The 20645-nt window shown below is 43.9% G+C and overlaps 1 protein-coding gene across 1 annotated transcript in view; it reads right to left on the reverse strand.

Moving 5' to 3' along the window:
* LOC107508486 (serotransferrin-like) overlaps positions 1–20241 on the reverse strand; it is a 42937-nt gene extending 22696 nt beyond the window's left edge. Inside the window, 13 exon segments of the mRNA XM_016140327.2 lie at positions 707–851; positions 3152–3310; positions 4662–4697; positions 5295–5385; positions 6726–6880; positions 8154–8331; positions 9102–9280; positions 9790–9845; positions 10663–10810; positions 11511–11687; positions 12424–12532; positions 18079–18251; positions 20108–20241. Of these exon segments, the coding sequence (XP_015995813.1) occupies positions 707–851; positions 3152–3310; positions 4662–4697; positions 5295–5385; positions 6726–6880; positions 8154–8331; positions 9102–9280; positions 9790–9845; positions 10663–10810; positions 11511–11687; positions 12424–12532; positions 18079–18251; positions 20108–20150 (1649 nt within the window). The 5' untranslated portion in view covers positions 20151–20241.
* Positions 20242–20645: the final 404 nt, after the last annotated feature.

The raw sequence follows: 20645 nt of genomic DNA on the forward strand, positions 1-20645 counted from the left end.
GCTACCACCACTGTGCAGTTGATGAATTCATGAACTACTAAGAAATACAGCCCTGAATCAGAAAGGATAGGTAAAAAGTAATAAGGTCATAAGGTACACAGGTATCTTTACAAAAATGATAAACACTCCATGAGAGAGAATTGTAGTTGGGAATGTAGAAATCATGCGCTTTACTTTTATATAATTCCAGGTAAGGATGGCTGTATGTTCCCCAGAGGTGCATGGAAGAGCATGAGCCAGATCCAACTCCTGTATTCAGCTATGGTAGTGACATTCTGAGCCAGATAGCTCTTTGTTGTAGGGTGCTGTCCTATGCATGCAGATGTTTAGCAGCCTCTACCAATTAGATGCCAGTCGCACTGTCCTACCTCTCAACCCCATGAGATTATCAAAAACATCTCCAGACACTGCCAAATGTCCCCTGGGGTGGGACATGGGGTGGGGGAAATTGCCCTCTGTTGAGAACTTCTGATTTGCACCATACTGCCAGTCTTTGCTGTCTGTGATAACCAGATCTAGAGACAGTGTCCTGGAGAGACCTGGATGCCCCTTCACACAGGGTTCTACATATGGTTGCTAAATGTAGCACCCTGACACATGCAGGACTAACAGGCTAGGGACATAAGAATCTCACCATAGTTCCTAAAAAGGGATCTTGTCAGAGCTAGGGGTATTATTATATTCATTTCAGAATTATAAAACTTACCTGAAAGCCCCTGTGTAGCCATAGTATCTCTCGTTGCTGTTGGGTTCACACTCCTTTCCTGGACCACTTGCTGAGCCAATACACAGAGCACAGAGATTGGAATTGCGATCATACCCAGGGGCACAGCTTTGACTGAAAAGTTTATCTGTGCAGAAGGACAAGAGGAAGTTAGCTTCATTTAACACATAACAAGTGTGTATGGCCCCAGATAGGTAGAACATATTCATTCATCCTGTGACCTGCTACCAACCCAGGACCTGCCAGGCTGTAGGATTTAAAAGGAAACTTAATTTAGACAAGGAATAGAAGTTAGTGACCATTAAAACTCAGGTGGAGGGGATTCCATGTGCACCATGAGAGTGTCGCCACTCATCTAGAGAGGATGGAAATGACATAAAATTTGACACGAAAGAGATAAAATTGAAAGTTACTCCCTGAGCTTGTGCCACCTATTAGATGTTTCCTTCCCCTGCCATTTATTAGAAGAAGCTTTGATAGAACCAAGAACTCCAAGCTCAGAAAAAGGGCTGGGGAATTCTATTCACAGCTCAGGTGCTCTCCCATGGCTGGTAAACTGCCAGGAGACTCAGGAGAGCAGAGGTGGTGCTCTTGCTAGTTGGGAGCCAGAACTTTTGAATGTCAACCCAGCCACTCTTTGCTTCTTATCAAATTGGTGTCATTGAACAACCCGGTGAATAAACGTGATCTTGTCTCCAATTCCCACACGTATGACTCGTCTGATTTGTAACTGTTTTTGGAGGCCTCTCCTTTTAAATCAGTTGCATATATTTGGAGGTGGCAGGGAGGACATACTTAGGAAGTTAATGCAAATAAGAACCATTAGAAAACATTTGTCCTCAGTGAACTTACACATAGGTTTTTAAGGCGCATAACTAAGCTCATACCTAAAGCTATTCAGAGGATGGGATATACTGATTTCTACCCCTTAGAAAGGGCCTAGGAACTGGGCAGTCACTCAGTGAGACTGCCAAGACCTTAAAGAGACCTGGAGATCCTACACATTCACATTGCCTAGAAGCCCTATGGCAAGAATTGTAGCTGTTAACTCAATAGCCATTTCCCCTTGTTCCTTAGTAACAAAGATCTAGTTTTTAAAATTTTTTCTCCATTAATTATTTTTATTGATATATCATTGACATTTCACATTATATTAGTTTTAGGTGTACAACATGATTGTGAATATATTGTGAAATGATCACCATAATAAGTCTAGTTAACATCTGTCACCATGCATAGTTAGAAAAATGTTTTTCTTGTGCTGAGAACTTTTAGATCTTTCTTAGCAACTTTCAAATATGCAACACAACATTATTAACTATAGTCATTACATCCCCAGGATTTATTTTATGGCTGGAAGTTTGTACCTTTTGACCCCCTTCTCACCTATGTTGCCCAACCCTACCCCTGACTTCTGGCAACCGCCAATATATTCTCTGTATCTATGAATTTGTTTTTCTTTTTCTTTTTTTTTTTTCAAGATTCCACATATAAGTGGGATTATAGGGTGTTTGTTTTCCTGTGTCTGACTTATTTCACTTAGCGTAATGCCCTCCAGGTTCATCCATGTTGTTGCAAATGGCAAGATTTTCTTATTTTTTGATGGCTGAATAATATTTCATTGTGTGTGTGCGTATGTGTGTATACACATACACACATATGTATATATATATATCTCACATTTTTATTGATTCATCTATCGGTGGATACTTAGGTTGTTTCCTAGTCTTAGCTATTGTAAATAATGCTAGAATGGTTATAGGGGTGCATGTATCTTTTTGAGTTAGTGTTTTTGTTTTCTTTGGATAAATACCCAGAAGTGGAATTGCTGGATCATATGGGAGTTCTACTTTTAATTTCCTAAACAAAGATCTAGTTTTATTTGAGCAGAAACATGCCCAAATGAAAGATGACATTTTCCAGCCTCTTTTACAGCTAAGTGTGACTATGTGCCTAAGTTCCGAGCAATGAGAAGTTACATGAAGTAATTGGGTTAGATTTTCTGGATGGCTTCTTTAATAACTTAACAGCAGGTAGCATACATTTTAAATGGTCCTTCCTCCTTGCTCCTTGAGGCTTCCTGAATTATGGATGTTATAGCAACCATTGGTGACCTTGAAGATCAAGACCTCATGCTCAGAATGGTGGAGCATAAAGAGAGAAGGACCTTGGGTTTCAAATGACCATATCAGCATGGACCGCCCACCTCTCATCTTTTTCATGAGAGAGAAAAGTAAGCCATTGCGTGCAACTGAAAGGAGCCATTCTGATTCAGCTCCCCAGCCCTACCATTTCTTTTAGTTATTTCCTTGACGTTTGCTTCAACCAAATTTTAACTACTGTAGAATAAGGGCCACACAGCATGTTGTACCATACCACTCTCTTCCCAGCCAGCCTTGACCACAGTGCCCTCCCAGGTTCACTTACCGAATTCACAGTGGTTGATCTTGCTGTAGAGCAGGCCCATAGGGATATTCCAACCCGCAGTTCTATCTACCGCAGTGTGACAGGACTTCTTGCCTGCCAGAGTGTTCCAGGTGAGGTCATCACTTGATGATGACTTAACCACAGCCACAGCAAGATACCCTATGAGGAAGACACCAGAAAATGATGTATTAACACCTCTAGGCCATGCAGAGTGTTTGTCTTCAACCAAAGCCTGCCATTTCCCTATGGAAGCAAAATTATTCTGAATAATTCTGTCTTTCAAAGGGCCCTTCCCAATAACTGAGCGAAGTCAAGTATAAGCCACTCTATCAGGTGGGGATTAATGTAAACTGAAACCAAATAGTAAGACTATGTTATCATCAGAGCAATGGCTGGTGTATGACCCTTCCCCAATGCACAAAGCTACTGAAGTTATAAACCAGCAACTCACCCTCCACTGTGGAATATCAGAGGAATGGATACTGAAGAGTACATGTAACTACAATGTTTTATACATTAACAATTATTAGGAAGGAGTACTATGACTGATAAACTGCAGTGACTATTCTGGCCAGATATTTTGTGATAAGGAGAATAGCACCTGTATTCTCCTTATGCGAAGAAGTATGCTAAGTAGAAACTGTCAAGTCAGCTGCCATCTTTAGCAGCAAATAGTTATTGATTCTTAAAGCTGGGAATGGAATGTCAAATCCATGCTTTCAACTTTCTAATTTAATTAACTCAGTAAACTGTGTATAACAGAAAACAGAGAAGTCATTATCCATAGAACAGGAATAGTCCTTTCTGTACTCTGCTACTGTGCTTGGCACCCAGAGTGAAAGGTTGGAAGGTTGTAATGAAGGGAAATCACAAGGACAGATTTACCACACTAGTGGCTGGAAAATGACCCGGAAAGGCCTAAGCATATGGACTCTGGGGCCCGGTGTTCACCATGATGTAAGACTTTCTGACTTGGTCCCAGATCCACCCCAACCAATACTCTAGGCAAGAGCCAGGTTTGCCTGGAGTCCAAGCCAAGCCCTGGCTGGTAGGCTTTGTAATTTCATGTTCCTAGCCATTTGTCTGTGTGAGCTTTTTTCCTTAGCCCTGCTGGGCACAAATACACAAGGCTCCTTGGTTGGTGCTAACTCTCATCTAAAATTGTGCAGGCCTCATGTAATGCAAGGTAGTCAGGAGGGTGTGGCTATACCTGCTGGATATAGGAGCCTAGACAATTGGTAAACTCTCTCAGCCATTGGTCCTCTTATGCATCCTTAGAGGATAACAAGACCTACCATATAGGATTAAATGAGAAATCCTTTGTGTAAGTCATGGCAAGTATAAAAGGTATCATTACCAATTACTATCTGTCCATGACTCTTTTGCATTCTAAAATTTTGTCTCTTCCATTGCCTTATCTACTTTTGATTTGAATTTAAACTTGCCTTCCCCTTTCCCAAAAGCAATGAGAATATATCTTAAACTCATGAAATTACCGATCCCAACTCACCTTTTTCTGGTGTGGTTTCACAAGAGCTGTGAGTTTCTGGAGAAGAGAAAATGAAGAAGTCATTAAATGCTCATTTATAGATTGGAAATTATGCTTTTCCCATGTTGCAGATCAGAATAAAAAGCACCAGGAAAACGACATAACACTAACTTCCAAAAAAGTCCAGGCCCTCTTGATTATGCCACTTCACTTTAACTCACTGGCCTCTGGAATTTAGCCCAAAATTGTGAATTTCAGGTTTCCTGCTCTGTTTGTCCTGTGGCCACAGTGGTCCCTGCCAACTGTACTTTAATTGCTGCACTAGGGCAATAGGAGATGCGTGTTTGGGAAGCGGAAAGATCTGCCAGGAATTTCAGGTGAGAATCCCAAATGTCCTCTGCATTTGGGGTCACTGTTAGCTGGAACTTCCAAGTGCAAAGCCTCCATTTCCCCTGGCGGAAGGTATAAGAGAAGATCTATCCTTCAAGATGACTGTGGGAATTAAAGATGAGGCAGCCCAGAGCCTGGGAAGTAGATTCTCAGTAAGCCAGAGCTTTATGGCCGATGCGATATGAGTCAGGCTATGATTTTCCCATCTCCTCTCTCCATGGTCCAGAAGAAGTAAAACACTGAGAGGTTCCCCCCTCCACTTACTGTAGTTCTCTGCCAGGACAGGCACCAGACCACACTTTCCTGCTATGTAGATGAAGCCTCCGTCCAAGCTCATGGCATCAGCTTCTCCTTTCTGTAAAAAAATAGCACATCACAGCAGATGAAAAGAGGCCATTTCCTTCCCATTGGCCCTTCCAGATGTTTCCTTGAAGCACCCTGCCCAGCACAGGTCACAAAGGACCAGGGAGACAGCTGGTGCTAACTCTGGACCCCCAAAAGGCACACTCAGCAAGTAAATAAAATGTATCCTAATTTTCACCCAAACTATCATGAACTTATGATCGACTCTGGGTGCCTTGCTTAGTTTCTTCAGGAGCTAAGACCCATATTCAATCCACCTGTCCTCTGTTAGGACACATTGTCCCAGAGACATTCTCACAATACCTTTCTTACACCAAGAATTCTCATTTGTAAGACTAATGAGTAAGTCAGGGACTCAAGGCTGTGCCCGTGGGATAGAGTGTATCCTGATGGGGGATCCGGGCCTTAATCTTGGCCACACTGGCTGAGTGGTATTTCAGTGTGGTGCAGATGAGGTGTTCAATAAACAAATAAAATACACTCAAATGATCTAATACTCAGATTTATTAAGCCCTTAATTACAAAGATGCTTAAATTCAGAAAGATGCCAATGTTTCTATTGAGTCTAGCAATATATTTCTGGAAGTACCCCCTAAAGGGATAGTCAGATATGTGGGCAACTAACTCATTGGAAAAAGTATATAAGTAGGAAAAAATATTCAAAAAGTATGATTCATAATAGCAAAAAGATAGAGACAGACTAGATGATGTTATAGAAAATATGGATAAATGATTAAATAAATTGCCTCACACGCACACTGTGGAATAGATACAACTTTAAAAGATCATGTTTACTAAAAATTATTTTGACATAGGAAAAAGTTCATTAGATATCAGATTAAAATAGGGGGGTAGTGAGCTATATATATGATATGGTAAATAATAGAATCTTCCGAGTTTGAAGATTTCAAGTACTTCTTTGTTTCTTTACATTGTTCAGGATTTTCAAAAAACTAAAAGCAAACATGGAATACTCTTTAGATGAACAAAACTAAACTTCTACCTGCTTGCACAGTCAGCATGGCCCTATCACACTCATCATGGCACACCGTGGGTCTCAGACACTCCCACACCATGGTCCAGCTTCCCCAAGCAGACACTGCTCAGATTGCCCTCTACCGTATGCTAACACCAGGAGGAAAGGGAGCCCTACAGAGCCCATGGGATCCACAAGCTCAAAAGTACTGAATCTCCTGTGGGCCTGGGCTCCCGCGGTGAGGGCAAGGTTCCTATGAACCTAGGTTTTCGTATCATTCCCAGGAATGCTAAGTCTTAGGGACAGGCAGGCAGCAGTGGCAGGGCCACTGCCCTATGGAGGCAGGAGCGACGTACCATGATCTTGGCAATGCAGTCCTCGGTGGTCTCTGCTGTTTCACACTCTATTTTCCCTCCACTGTTTATGCTCCACTCATCACACTTGCCCCTCTCCATGTGGCCTATTGCACACCACTTTACCTTCTTGCATTCATTCTTTGCGGTATCTGGGTCTAGGGCATGAGAAAGGGAACCAGGGGTTCAAATGAGGCACCAGAAGTTGTCTGCTAGTGATTCTACTGTCTTCATGAAAATGCTGGACTTTGCTAGCAATACACAAACAGATCCCATTCAAGGTATCAATCATCTTAGCAGAGGCAATAACAATCTCTCGGATGACTTCTTATCATTTAGATTTAGCTTAAAAGTATTTCTTCTGAAAAAACAACCATTCCCCACCCCTGGACACTCTATCGCTTCAGGCTAGTATTTTTCCTCTTCTTCTTCTTTCTTATTTTTTTTTATTTATTTATTTATTTATTTATTTATTTATTTATTTATTTATTTATTTATTTTGAAATAGCACTTAACCACTTGCGATATCCTTATTTATTTGTTCATGTTTATCGTCTGATCCCTGTAGGAGATCATAAGCTCGGCCAGGGCAAGGGCCATGCCCGTCTTTTTGTCCACGGTACTCTCATTGTTCAGGACAGTGCCTGGCTCATGGTCAGCACAATGAGTGTGCTTCAGTTTCAAACTCAGCTCACATCACTTCCTCAGGGAAGGTTGACCTCAATGCCAAGACCTGTTTTTTCTTTATTATTGTGGTCTCATATGACCACAATAATTTGTTCTGTTTTTTTTCTTCTTCTTCTTCTGAGTAAATCTCTCCTTTTTAATTGATCATTCAGTAGAATGACTGACTATTCATTGAACACTGGTCTTCCTCGCTGGTGAGAAAGTTTCATAATAACGGGATCTAATATATGTTTGTCTCACCATTGTATACCCAGCACCTAGCACAGTTTATGGCTAGATAATAAATGTCTGTTGAATGAATGAATGATCAAACAAACCTCCAGTGACCCAAGGAAATTCAGGAGCAAGATGCACCTGTCTAGAGCTCCACCTTCACTGTGCCAGATGTTGACCATAGTACCGGCTACAGATGCAAGTTTGCAACAATTCCATTCTTTGACTTACTTTGTGCCAGGCTAACTGGCTTCATAAAGCAGGTAGGGCAGCCCTGAGTTACATAAGGGAAATAATGCTGATATCAATCCAAGTCATTTTAAACATGAATTTCCTTTAACGCCCTTTGGTGATGTCCAGGCACATTTCATGATGATGAATGCCATTTAACATCCATCCAACATAAGAGAGCACAGGTAGAACACATAAAGGAGCATCAGGGCAGGTATTCAGTGTCTGGATAGACTCTATCACTAGTCCCCACCAGGTTTCCAAGCTCTCAAGGTCACAATATCCTTCCCGAGTACTTACGTGTCTCTTCCCTAAGATTCCTAAGAACATTGACATACTCATATGTGAGGTACATCGAGGAGTCCATCTTAGGGGGAATCCTTAAAAACCCCTGGGCAGAGTCCTTAAACAGCAGGTCCTTCCCGTGAGAGGAGCTAAAGAGCTGGAAGTCTTTAGATTTATCTCTGCCATAATGCTCCTGTTTATAGAAAAACAATAGCGAATGACTGTCGTGACAAGGTAGGCTGTGAAATGGGACTGAAGAAAAACAAAAAACCCAGAAAACTAAATTAAACCATGAAATTTTCAAGATGTCAGGTTTGCTCTTTCCTGTCCATCACCTTTTCCACTTACAGCCCTCTGGGGGATGTGCCACACCCTATTTATCTGGATGTGTTTCTGTGCCTATCTCCCTAGCTGTGTCGATGGCTCAATGAGTGCAAGAAAAGCATCTCTGTCAGAGGCTGACACTGTGAGGTTGCCACTTAAACTCGTGATGGATGGATGGGGGAGCGGGATGACAGATAGTTGGCTCATTTTGGCGTTCTGCTGCTCTATGGAAGTAAAGCTGGTCGTGCGTGCAACTCTTGCAGTCAGGTTGAGGGACCTCAGGAGAAAGATAGCTGCCTTCTGAGGAGGTCATGGATGACCTCATAGGGGAGGATATGTTTGCCCTTATCCTAGGAGGCGTGATTTAGATGGAAAGAAATGGAATAGAGCACTAAGGAGCATCTTCATGTCACTAATCCAAAATATAGGGAACTGGCAGATGATAATGCAGGACTAGGCTCTGTGTTACTCTGAGAAAAGTCTCTGCTGGGTGCTTTCAGACAAGTGGATCATATGTAGCACAATTCCCACTATGCCCTGAAAACAGAAGGTTCTACAGTGGCAATAAGGGAATGAAGGAAAATGCCCCAAATGTAAGCAAGGACCACTAAGCAGGAAGGGAGGACAGTGGTTTGGTACCTGGGCCTGGTTGAGAAGCTCCCAGATCAAATCCTCTTTGCCACCCGCACTTCGGGCCACAACAGCATGAGAAGGGACCTGGGCCAGGTAGCACTCCTCGTATTTATCCACTGGCTTCCGGGTGTTGTCCCTGCACAGAAGCTCATACTGGTCCCTCTCAGACTTCTGTTTCAGGTCATCTGGGGGAGGAAATCCCAGATGACCCTACTGCAGGTAGAGTCAGCTTAGGTCCCCTCCCCATCCCTTGCAATCCCATTGCATCCTAAAATGTGGGAGCTGAGAAGCCTGGAATGAACTGAGAACATAAGGAAACTGTCTTGCTGAAGATTCCACAGCCAAATTAACAGGCAAGGAAGGTTCTGATATTCAGTGCAGGGGTGACTGCCCTACAACCCACAATTGGTCTCATTTCAGCAGGCTAACTACAGGCCAAGTCTGGCCAAAGCTTCCCCCAATTCCTTGCTATGACAACACTGACGAAAAGGAAGGGTCCCTATATCCAGGAGATTAAATGATGGAAAGAGGCCCAAGAGGCCAGATGGGGACTCCACAGGCACACATCTCTCCACAGGTAGGAACCCAGGCAATGATTAAGGAGAAGACACTGCTCATGTCTGACTACTGAGCATGAAAAAGGAGGCAGGAAAAGAAAAGACCCACAGCTTGGAGGAGATCTTCTATCACTTACCCAATACCGTCAAGTGCTTGACGAAGGCCACATCCCCAACACCATCCTGCAGACACCTGTGAGAAAAAATACGATGGGAGGGTTCCTGCAGAACAGGCCCTTCTCCTCAGTCTTGAGGGTCTGGCCACATTGTTCAGCCTTGGGACAAAGGAAGAGCCTGGTGGAGTCCTCAGACCCACAGAGGAGAAAGCACCATGGGGTGTTGATACCCAGGGTACCACCGATGTGATAGAGATGAGCTCACAGGAGCTAGAGGTCCCTCACCATGTGCCCCAAAAGCAGCCAAAAGGCATTGCAGATATTTTAGTATAAACAGAGAAGAGTTTTCAAACTTCTGGAATGGAAGATAAAGGCATAGTATCTCTTGAGAGAGGAAACATGCTCATAGCTGGGTATAAAACTTTAGGATATAAGCAAGGGGAAAGAAGTAGCAAGACATGAGCCATGTGAGATATTGGCACAAAGGCTATGAGGGGAGGCAGGAGAAAGGCCAGTTGCTTTGAGCAGATGACACTGCTGCAGTAGAGAATGGAGGGTCAGTCACTGAAGAATGGCCCGAACACTGGGGACGTGTCTGTCCCCTAGGGCTGGGCCCAGTACAGTGAAGGGCACACTGCCAGGTTCAAGGACTCTAGGGAGACAGAAAGGTCCCCAGGAGAGGGGTCTCCTTATCAATGTTACATGAAAGAAGCAGGCACTGGCCTAGTGGCCTAGCCTGGGGAGTCCAAGCTGGATCATTGAGTCACTGTGAGGGGATTAGGCCTCCTGAGCACCTCTGTTGCAGGCCGGGCTGTGTTGTGGCCAGGGAGGATTTCCCAGCCCGAGGACATTGAACACTTTGGCTGCTATGCAGGAATGGCCAGTCTCACTCACTTGAAGGCACCCGAGTAGCCAAAGTATGGTTCGTGGTTGGAGCAGGCGCACTTGTCGGTCCCTTTCCCCGCACACAGTTGACACAGTTTGGGGAAGGCTGTCCGGTCCGCACAGGGGACACAGCTGGCCGCGAAGAAGTTGGACGCTGCTGCTCAACAAAGAGACACACGGCGCATGAGCCCCTCCGGCCAGAGGCCATTATGGCTTCCAGTCCGAGCTCGCGAGTGAACAGAGAGCGACCAGATCAAAACCAGCATACCAGTCCCAGCTTGGCCTGATGTGTGTGCACTCTTCGAGATCAAAGGTTTCTAAAAATAAACCAATTGACCCGTTTTCCCACCCCCTCTCCAAAACCAGGCCTATGCCTGCCACCAACAAAAACCTGTCTCAGGTTGCTGTCAGCTCCCCTCCCCGCCTTGTCACACTGGAACAGCTCAGAGACAGGTCTCCCTTGCAAGCCATGCCTGGGAAATGGGACAGCTGCCTGAACAGGTACACGGCCAGCAGATGGCTACCAGAGGAAGCTCCAGCAGAAGAGAGGAAAGCACCCAGGAAGTGGACAATAGGGCCCAGCAATCTTGGCCCTGCCTGGAGCCCTCTGTCAGGCCAGATGCCCTTCCCCTTACTCCTCAGGACAGCCACTGCTGGGGTGTTGGGAGCTCAAAGAGGAGACTCAGCTGACACCTCCCAAGGGCTGCTTGGTGCCCCAGGCCAAACCAGTCTAAAGCTGGTTAACCTCCCACCTCCACCCAAGGGTCATCACACATGGTCATGTCTGTGTGACCCCAGTGTGGCTTCTGTGGGGCATATAAAGAAAGGACATCTCCATGAACTTCTTGCCTGCTTACCTTTCTGAAGATTTTCCTGTGGGTCGGGCAATTCCCAATAAAGTACGCCCATGGGGATGTTCCACCCAGCAGACCTGCCCAGGCCTGTGTGGCAGGACTTCTTCCCTCGGAGCTGGTTCAGCTGGAAGCCGCTGCCCTTCTTCACCACGGCCACAGCATAATAGCTGGTTTGTGGCTCTGCAAAGGGACAATATGAAGGAAGACCCTCAACCTGGGCCACAGGGAAACAGTGCCCGACACTACTGGGCTCCTGACTAGAGAAGGGGAACCCAAAAGACACATGTATGTTGGGTTGGGATCAGAATAACTTTCCCAGGCATGCAGGGGGAAAAAGACCACAGAGAGGACATTTGTAAGAACCCTCCAGACAGCCTTACAAGAAGGCCACCAGCACATGTACCCCAAATGCTTCTTCCTACCCTAGACCGGCAGGGTATCTGCCTATACCAACCCACCAGAGCCCACCAGGAGACTGGAGTTATGGCAAAAAGGCCACATCCCTGACCCCAAGTATTTCCTGTTCCCTGACACAGGTCAGGGATAGTCAGGTTGCTCTCAGAAGAGATACAAGGCTGCTGGAGTTCTGAGTATATGCTCCGATGTGGTCTCTCCTCTGTCTGTGGACCTGTGGCTCTTGGAAGACTTCTCTGTGCAGTCCTAAACTCTAGTGGTTCGGGTCGGCCTGCACACAGCCTGCTCTGTGTCTCCAGAGAGCACATTTCCTGGCCCAGAAGGTCATTGTCAGGAGCACCAGTCCTTCAGTTGTGCCTGTGGGGGCCTATAGGACCCTTCATTCCCCATTTACATTCCAATGGAGAACGTTCATCACCCACCTGAAGAAGACAAGACTCAACATCTACCAGGAGAGAAGAAGGACCACAAACTCTCTCCTGGGCCCAGAGGGAGAACTTACTTTCTTTGGATCCATAGAACTCTGCCACTACTGGCTTCAGGCTGTAGGGAGCCAGGCCAGCCTCATACACCAAACCTGCATCCAGTGTCACAGCATCAGCTTCATTTGCCTGAAAGGGAACAGGCCAGACACCAATGAAGCCCTCACTTCCACGAAACCCCTCCAAAACCTTTCCAAGTGGCCATGACTGGTGCAGCTTCTTGGATCCAGGACCAGAAAAACCTTCAGCTTGGCCAGACCACATACCACAGCAGGAGCTTCAGCTGACTTTACCTTCCTGGTGAGGAGATTGGCCACCATATTCCTATTTCTCCTGTATAGAGGAAGGAATTTTTCTCTTTCCCTGGTGTGAAGTCTGGTTCTTAGCCCAGAAACCCATGTGTGATCTTTTAGGATCAACCTGAATTGCAGAGGCTTGACCTCGCCGGCCTCACGGGGAAAAGCTGCCCTCCCCACACCGGACTGGGTGCACAGCCCACGCACCGCAGGCTGTGAAAGGGCTTGCAGTCAGTTACTCAGGTCTGCCTGCCTGCCTGTTTACATTGAGAGGCCAAGCGCTTTCATTTGGGGGCCTCTTTGTCTTGGGCCTTGTGCTGAGGTGTTTCCCAGGCACCACTGTGAAGCCCTCCTTGTGGGAGAGTGGAGCTTTGAGGACACTCTTCTCCACTCTGATTCAGTACTCAGTACTTCTCCTTCCTGTCCTGGGTCCGTGTAACTGAGTCTTTCATTCATGGATTCGGTGTTTCTCTAGGTTTAACTTCTTGCTTTAGTCTGAAGTGTTAAATGATTATTACATCCATTATGACTCACTGTTTGTATAATGGACTACTCAGACATACCATAGCTCACCACTGTCCAACTCAACTCCATTTTACATATTAAAAATAGAAAGTTTAAGTCACTTCCTCAGGCCACAGAAAGTTTAAGTCACTACCCCATAGCTTGTAAGTCATGGAGCGGGGATATAAATCTAGACAGTATGGGTTTATTTCTTATATTACACTGTTACTTGCTGGTTGTTGTTATTATAACTATTGTTATTATTATTTTGGTTCTGCTTCGACTAAATCTCATCTTTAAAATAATAGTTCACTTGATATATTATAGGTGCCTTTCCATTGGTTCTAGAATTTATTTTCTCTTAAAGTGAGAAGCACTGTGTTTTTTTCCCATTTTAAACATTCGATCGTTTTTTGTTTTTTGTTTTTTGTATACAATTCAGTGGCATTGATTATATTCACAACACTATGCAACCATCCCCAGTCTCTATTTTTATAACTTTTTTTTTCGCCCCAAACAGAAATTGTAACCATTAAACAATACTTCCTCATTCCCTCCTTCCCCCTGCCCCTGATGCCTTCTAATCTACTTTCGGTCTCTATGAATTTGCCTATTCTAAATATTTTATATAAGTAGAATCATACAATATTTGCACCTTTGTGTCTGGTTTATTTCACTTATCATGTTTTCAAGGTCATAAATATACATTCCATGATGTAGCATATATCAGTACTTCATCCCTTCTCACGGCCAAGTAATATTCTACTCTATGAATATACCTCCTTTTTTTGTTAATTAATCTGTTAATAGATAACTGGGTTACTAGAAGTATTATTTTCTATATAGACACATAAAAATCTATTTATATTACCTTTTTTCCAACTATCTTTAATCAAAATCATTTTTCTAGAAGCTCTTGCCAGTCTATGAGTAGTTTTTGTTCACTTAATTATAAGGCAGAAGTATAGCTCCATGATGTATGTCATATTACTGGTAAGTAATAAGACAATAATATTTCTAAATGAAATAAAATAATAATGTAAGCCAAACTACATATCTGTCTAGCTAAAGCTTTTCTTTTTAATGTTGAGGTGATTTTTGTTGCCATAGAACAATTTTAAGTGTACATTTCAGTGACATTAAATGTATTAATTCATATTGGTGAAGAACCCTTTAATTTCACAACTAGACACCAGATATAAAATTATCTTTTAGGCTTTCTTGGTATCACAAAAGTTAGGTGGAACCTCTAGAGACTCTCCAGACCCACCCCACATAATGTAGGGTAAAATAAATAAACAAAGAAACAAAAGCTTTTTCCAGGGCAGTGATGTTGGGACTTTCTTGGGCAAGACACCAGGATCCTGGGCAGGAATCACTGGAGACTCAGGGGCTCAGGAACCAAGGAGCCAAGGCCTAAATCATGGGATTCTGAGGGGAACCTGAACCAACAGAGAGGGAGAAGAATAAAATCAAGCATTACCTCCCAGGTATAGAAAGCCAAACCCAAAGAAAAGCAAGCAAAAATGCATGGGCATCAACAGGAAAACAGACTTGGGCCCTCAAGGGCTGTGGATGTTGGAACTGTCAGATGCAATGGAGAAGAGCTACCTATGAGGTATTTAGTTTTATGTACAAAGTAAAGGCTACACTCACAGCATAAGCATAGAAAAGGAAATTACCAGGAATAAAAAGAAAAACATTTAACTCATACTTTTGGAAACAAAAATATAACTGTTGAAATCAAAAACTAAATGAATGGGCAGCAAGTGATTAGATGTGGTTAAAGAGAAAATTAGGAAACTGGAAATTCTTCAAATATATTTGAAGAATTTATTCTGCCTGCTGCCAAAAAGAGGTGCAGATGATAGAAATTATAAAAGAAGGATCAAAATATGTGGAAGATAGACTAAAGAAGGCCTAACATGTGTCATATAGTAATCCTAGAATTTAAAAGAAAAAACTAGAAAGACTGAAGAAAAGGCTGTATTTAAAGAGATAATGGCTGCAAATTATCCAGAACTGATGAAAAACATGATTCCACAGATCTAACATACTCTAAGTAGGATAGGTATAATATTTCCACGACTGGAAATATCAGTGAATCTGTGAAACATTATAGACCAAGAAATTGGAAACTTATCCAGAGAGATGATTAAAGAAATGGCAGGACAACAACAGACTCCTCAATGTCTACAATAGAAGTCAGGAGACAGTGGAATAGTATTTTTAAACACTGTGAAAATGTCAGACTAGAATTATACATCTAGAAAAATTACCACATAAGAATAAGTAGGAGTTAAGTCATCTGCTTAGAAAACAAGAAAGCAACTGAGTTCATTTAACACCAAGTGATTCGCTCTGAAGGATTACCAAAAGGATATATTTCAAGAAAGAAACATATCCTAGATAGATGGTCTCTCTCTCTCTCCCTCTTTCTCATTTTTTAGGTGTGTGTATACACATACATATACATAGACATACACAGACACATACAAACACACACATATAAATATTTATATTTATATATAATGTCTACAAATACATGAAGTATCTATATAGTGGGGTTAAAAGATAGGTATAAAATATTTAGTAACCTAAACAGGCAAGAGGGAAGTCTACTGTATTCCTGAGTCCTTTTAATATTTGACAAGTGGGGGTCAAAATTATTTTACTATAACACTGGTAAGCTGAATGCATACAGTAAAAATTTAAGGGAAACATTAAAGAATATAAATAAAGTATTTAAATTCACCACCAGTAGGGGGAGAAAGTGGAATAAAGGGAAACAATGCAGATGAACACATATATACAAACTCAATTTTTAAAAATCAGGAATCGGGGAAGCAGGACTAAGAGAAAACAAAAAGTAATATGGCACAAATAGGTCCAAATTTGTCAATAATAACAATAATTATTAATGGTCTAATTTACCTTATAAAACAAATTAGATTGTCATATTGCATTAATAAGCAAAATCTAGCAATAAATGGTTTTCAAAACACGTACCTGTAGCATAAGCACACAGAAAGTTGAAAATAAAGGAATGGAAAAATGATAAAGGAGGAGAATACTAATAAAAAGAAAGCTGAATGTACTATGTTAATATCAGAAAAGTGGAGTTTAATCAAAAAGCACTGACAGATTATTTCATAAAGATAAAATTTAAATTTCACCAAGAATGATATAATTCTCTCATACACTGCTGGTGCAAGTAAAAATTGAAATAATCATATTGGGTTTGTTTAAAAATCAAATACATATCCTGTGGTTCAGCAAATCGCCCCTACATATAAATTCAAGAGAAACATTTATACCTGTGTCCCAGGAGATTTATTCCTCAAGCCCTAATCAGAATAACAAAAAACTATAAACAATCCAAATACTTAATGATAGAAAGAACAAATAAATCATGGCATGTTAACATAATGGACTATTGTAGAGCTTTGAAAATGAATGTGAACAATAACTATTTTATTCAACAACATGGGTGAATCAGCACAATATAGAGGAGAAAAAAGCAAGTGTGAGAAGACAACGCATAGTGATGTTATTTTCATAATTATTTAAGAAGCAAAACTGCAATTATGCATACCTATATAAGTCCTAAAATTAAAATAAAAGGCAAAAAGTTCTTAGGATTCTGTTTGCTCAGGATGGGGAAACACATGGGTCGTTGTAAGGAGGGCCAGTGAGTTACACCACCCTAAAGGCAGCATGCCCTTAGAATCCAATGCCGCAGCTCAGTAGCCCTAGAGGGAAGCTATTGGCAATGATGAAATTTAGAGAAACTATGATAGATTCATGGATAGTATTAGTTTATATTACTAACATATTTAAAAATAAAGAGGGGCACACATAGACCAAAGTTGAACATATGTCATAATTCAAGGTTATAATTAAGCTATGATAGTAACTGAAGTTCAATTTAAAACAAAAACAAAAACAAAAAAACAGAACAGACCAATTGTTTGCACCAAATCACTGATTCCTTGAGTTAATTGAGGTCCATCGGCTCAGTCCACCTCTCCCACCTCACCCCTCCTTCCCGTCTCTTGTTTATTCTGCTGCTGTCACCCTGGCTTCCCTATAGAAACCCAAAGAGGTCCAGCCCTCCCTTGCCTCAGGCCCTTTGCACATGCTGTTGTTCACTGCCTGGAGTATTCTACCCATGGCTCTTGGCAGGCTTACCCATGCTCCTTCCTCCCTGGGTTCTCAGCTTCCTTGTTCCCTTCCAGGCCAAAGCAAGTTTCCTGTGAAAGTCTCTGTCAGAGCATTCTACTTTTCCTCTTCCTTGTATGTCACACAATTTGAAATTACGTGTCTATTTTTTGCATTTTTTTCTCATCTTTTGGGTAGACTGTACGCTCCTCAAGAGTAAGGACCATGTCCGGTCAAACTCACCACTGCAGCCCCATTGCCCAGAACAGGGTCTGACACACATTTAAATGAGCAAGAACAAAGTTGATGGAGTAAAGAGGATTTTGGAAAGTCTAGAAAACAAAGGATCAGTCATCATCTGCAATCACAATTCCTCTTCTCTATGAGCATTATTCATCTAATTCCCAGGATGTATGAAGAACTTCCAAAACAATGTTATATGATCATTTTGATAGCAAACATTCTTGTTTTTTTCTTGAGTTCAGAGAACTTAATGCCTCAAAATAGTCCTCGTTCAGGGCACGTTGGATTTTGTTTTAAGACTTGTTGAAGATGATTACTCCTATTTCCATTTCTGGAGTGATTTTGTTAGCAGTGGGGGTTGCTTCCTCACGCATCATCCTTCTATCTGTGAGTACAGAATTGTTCCAGAACAAAAGGAGCCCAAGAAAGTATGGATTCTCTTCCACTCCCCTTTAGGCAGCAGTGACTTACCATGATGGCCTTGATGCACTCAAGGTAGGAGCTTCTTTTCACACAGGCGACATGAGGGCCAGCCTCAGGGAGGATTTTTTCCATGCTGTCACGGAAACTGGAGCACTTACTGGCCTCATGATTTGAGATGGTGCACCACCTCACAGTTTTATCGGGAACGGCCAGACAAAGCCCTAGGAAAGAAAGGGCAGAGGTCCCTGTGTCAGCGGCACCCTCTGAAGGGACTCGAAGGCTACATCCCCTTTGTCCTGTCCTCCCACGCCTGCCCTCGAACAATGAAGAGTACAGGTTCCACTGCATTCTAGGGTGGGAACAAGACAAGAGAACTCTAATGACCTCCCAGTTTCCTGCTTGCTGGCCAAAGGGGTGCTGGCTTGACCTTCCGCTCTCAATTAGAGACCACGATCTGCTCTTCTGTGTTCTTCGTGCCTCTTTCCCTCACCATCATGGGACTACAGTGGAACATAAGCCTCATCAATGTGACAGGGTAATCTCGGCCACCTCTAGGCATTGGCTTAATACTACAACTCATGGAAACCAAAATTACCATTTTTACAAGAGGAGGGACTCTGCTCAGAGAGTGATTGTACTGGCATAGAAACCACATCTGCAGACTTTGGTCTCTCTGCCCAGGAAACAAAAGAAGATAACATTCTGAGTTACTTACATCTGCTTGGCCAGTAGATGGGGGTAAATGATTAATGATATAAAGAATTTGCCTGTGACACTTTTCTGTCATTCTCTATTTCAGGAATAACCAGAAACTCCAGGTATTCATTGGTTCTCTCTGTTTCCAATGACCTTCTATTTTCACTAGTTTTTCTTTTTTCTTTTCTTTTCCTTTTTTTTTTTTTTTTTGGCCGCCATTAAGAGAAGTGAAAGCCAGCTATGTCTGTAGCTACTAATATCCATGGGGTTGCAGATGTGTTGTGCCCATCATGTGAGCTTTGGCACTGTCCCCAAAACCCTGTTATCTCTACTCTCTGTGGATCAGTAGCACAGAACCGACTCAGGTAAGCCCATGAAGATCCGCAAAGCACAAAGCAGGAGAGGGGAAGGACACCAGCTCTCCAGAATGCATAAGGAGGGGCCATAGGGAATTTATAGCTCCAACCACCCTTTATCCCACCTCTGCCCATGGAAATCACAGGAGGCATCAGGAGTCAGTGGCAGCCCCTCACCAAAACCACTCCTCCAGACCCTCCCCAAACCACTCCTCCTGGGGTCCCTTGGGCAGAAATTTGTCTTCAGTCATGGATTTACCTTGCACAGCCCTATGAGGTGCTGGGGGGTAGAGGGTGAGGCAAAGGCAAATAATGTGGGTCCAACTCTCAAGGGTAAACTTGAGAGAGAAATAACTAAACATGGAAGTCTCCAAAGGTGTGACAAATGCACCGTTAAGTGGCAGGCAAACGGGGGCCCCAAAATCTCAGGAGATGATGAGAACGGGAGAGGTCACCCAATGACAGGCCCCACCTGAGGGATGTGTGTAGCAAACTCAGCTAGTGCCTCAGTTACCCTCACCTGACCCTCCCAGGCACACCTGTACTACCCTTCTCACTGGTGAGGACCCAAGGAGTTTGGTTGGCTTCAAATCCCATGCTCCGAACCCCTCGGCTGCCCTACCTTAGCAGCGCCAAGAACTCCCGTGAGACATCAGACTGCCACGGGGAGATCAGGTGTGAGGAGACCTTGAATGCCACGCTAAACAGTTTGGTCTTGACTAAGGAGGCCCTAGCAAAGGGATTTGCTAAACCGTGACGGAAGTGCTCTAATTTATTGTATTCCACTTCAAGACTGGGGAGAAGGAAGCAAGAAGAGCATGAAGGATCGGCAGAGGCAAAAGCAGGATCAGCAGGTCCCTGAGGCAGTGCAAGAGCAGGGGCAGGGGTGCAGTGGGGAAGAGCTAAGGACGGGCTTCGGTGCTTCCAGCCCCAGCGCGGAGCCCACCGGCAGGTGTGGTGGGGTCCGGATTGCAGGGGGCGCCTGGGCCGGCGACGCTGCGGGCCTTCGCCGCGTCCGCACTCACCCAGGACCGCGCAGGCCAGCAGGGTGCGCACCGCGAGCCTCATCCTCCCAGGGCTGCAGCGAGGAGCAGCGACAGAACCACCCGCTTCTGCGCCGCCCCTCTGCGCCGCGCGCCCCTTTATCCCCGGCGGGGCGGGCAAAGCACAATCTTTGACCTCCAGTGTTTGCACAGCCCGCTTGCCCAATCGCCCCTAATCCCTCCTCCCTTCCTTCCTCGCCCCCGCCGATCACCTCATTTCCAGAGCTCTGGGACAGACCCATGGATGGAATCCAGCACAAAAATGCTGATTGAAAGGAAATTAAAGAAAAACCATTCTCTTGTTAATGCGCACTTGCTCTGTGCCAGGAGCGGAACTGCAGCGGGCAGGGGCAGGGGGGTTAGGAGGAGGGGGGCCGCGGGGGAAAGAGGGGAAAGGGGGGAGGGAGTGCAGGAGGGACGGGTGGAGGAGGGGGTGGAGAGGGGTGGAGGAGGAGAGGGGGCAGCGGCCAGGGCGGGTGGGGGGGGAGGGGGCGGGGCGTAGCTCTGTTCCTGACTCCTT

Source organism: Rousettus aegyptiacus, unplaced genomic scaffold (assembly GCF_014176215.1).
Source record: "Rousettus aegyptiacus isolate mRouAeg1 unplaced genomic scaffold, mRouAeg1.p scaffold_m13_p_4, whole genome shotgun sequence".
Classification (NCBI taxonomy): Eukaryota; Metazoa; Chordata; class Mammalia; order Chiroptera; family Pteropodidae; genus Rousettus; species Rousettus aegyptiacus.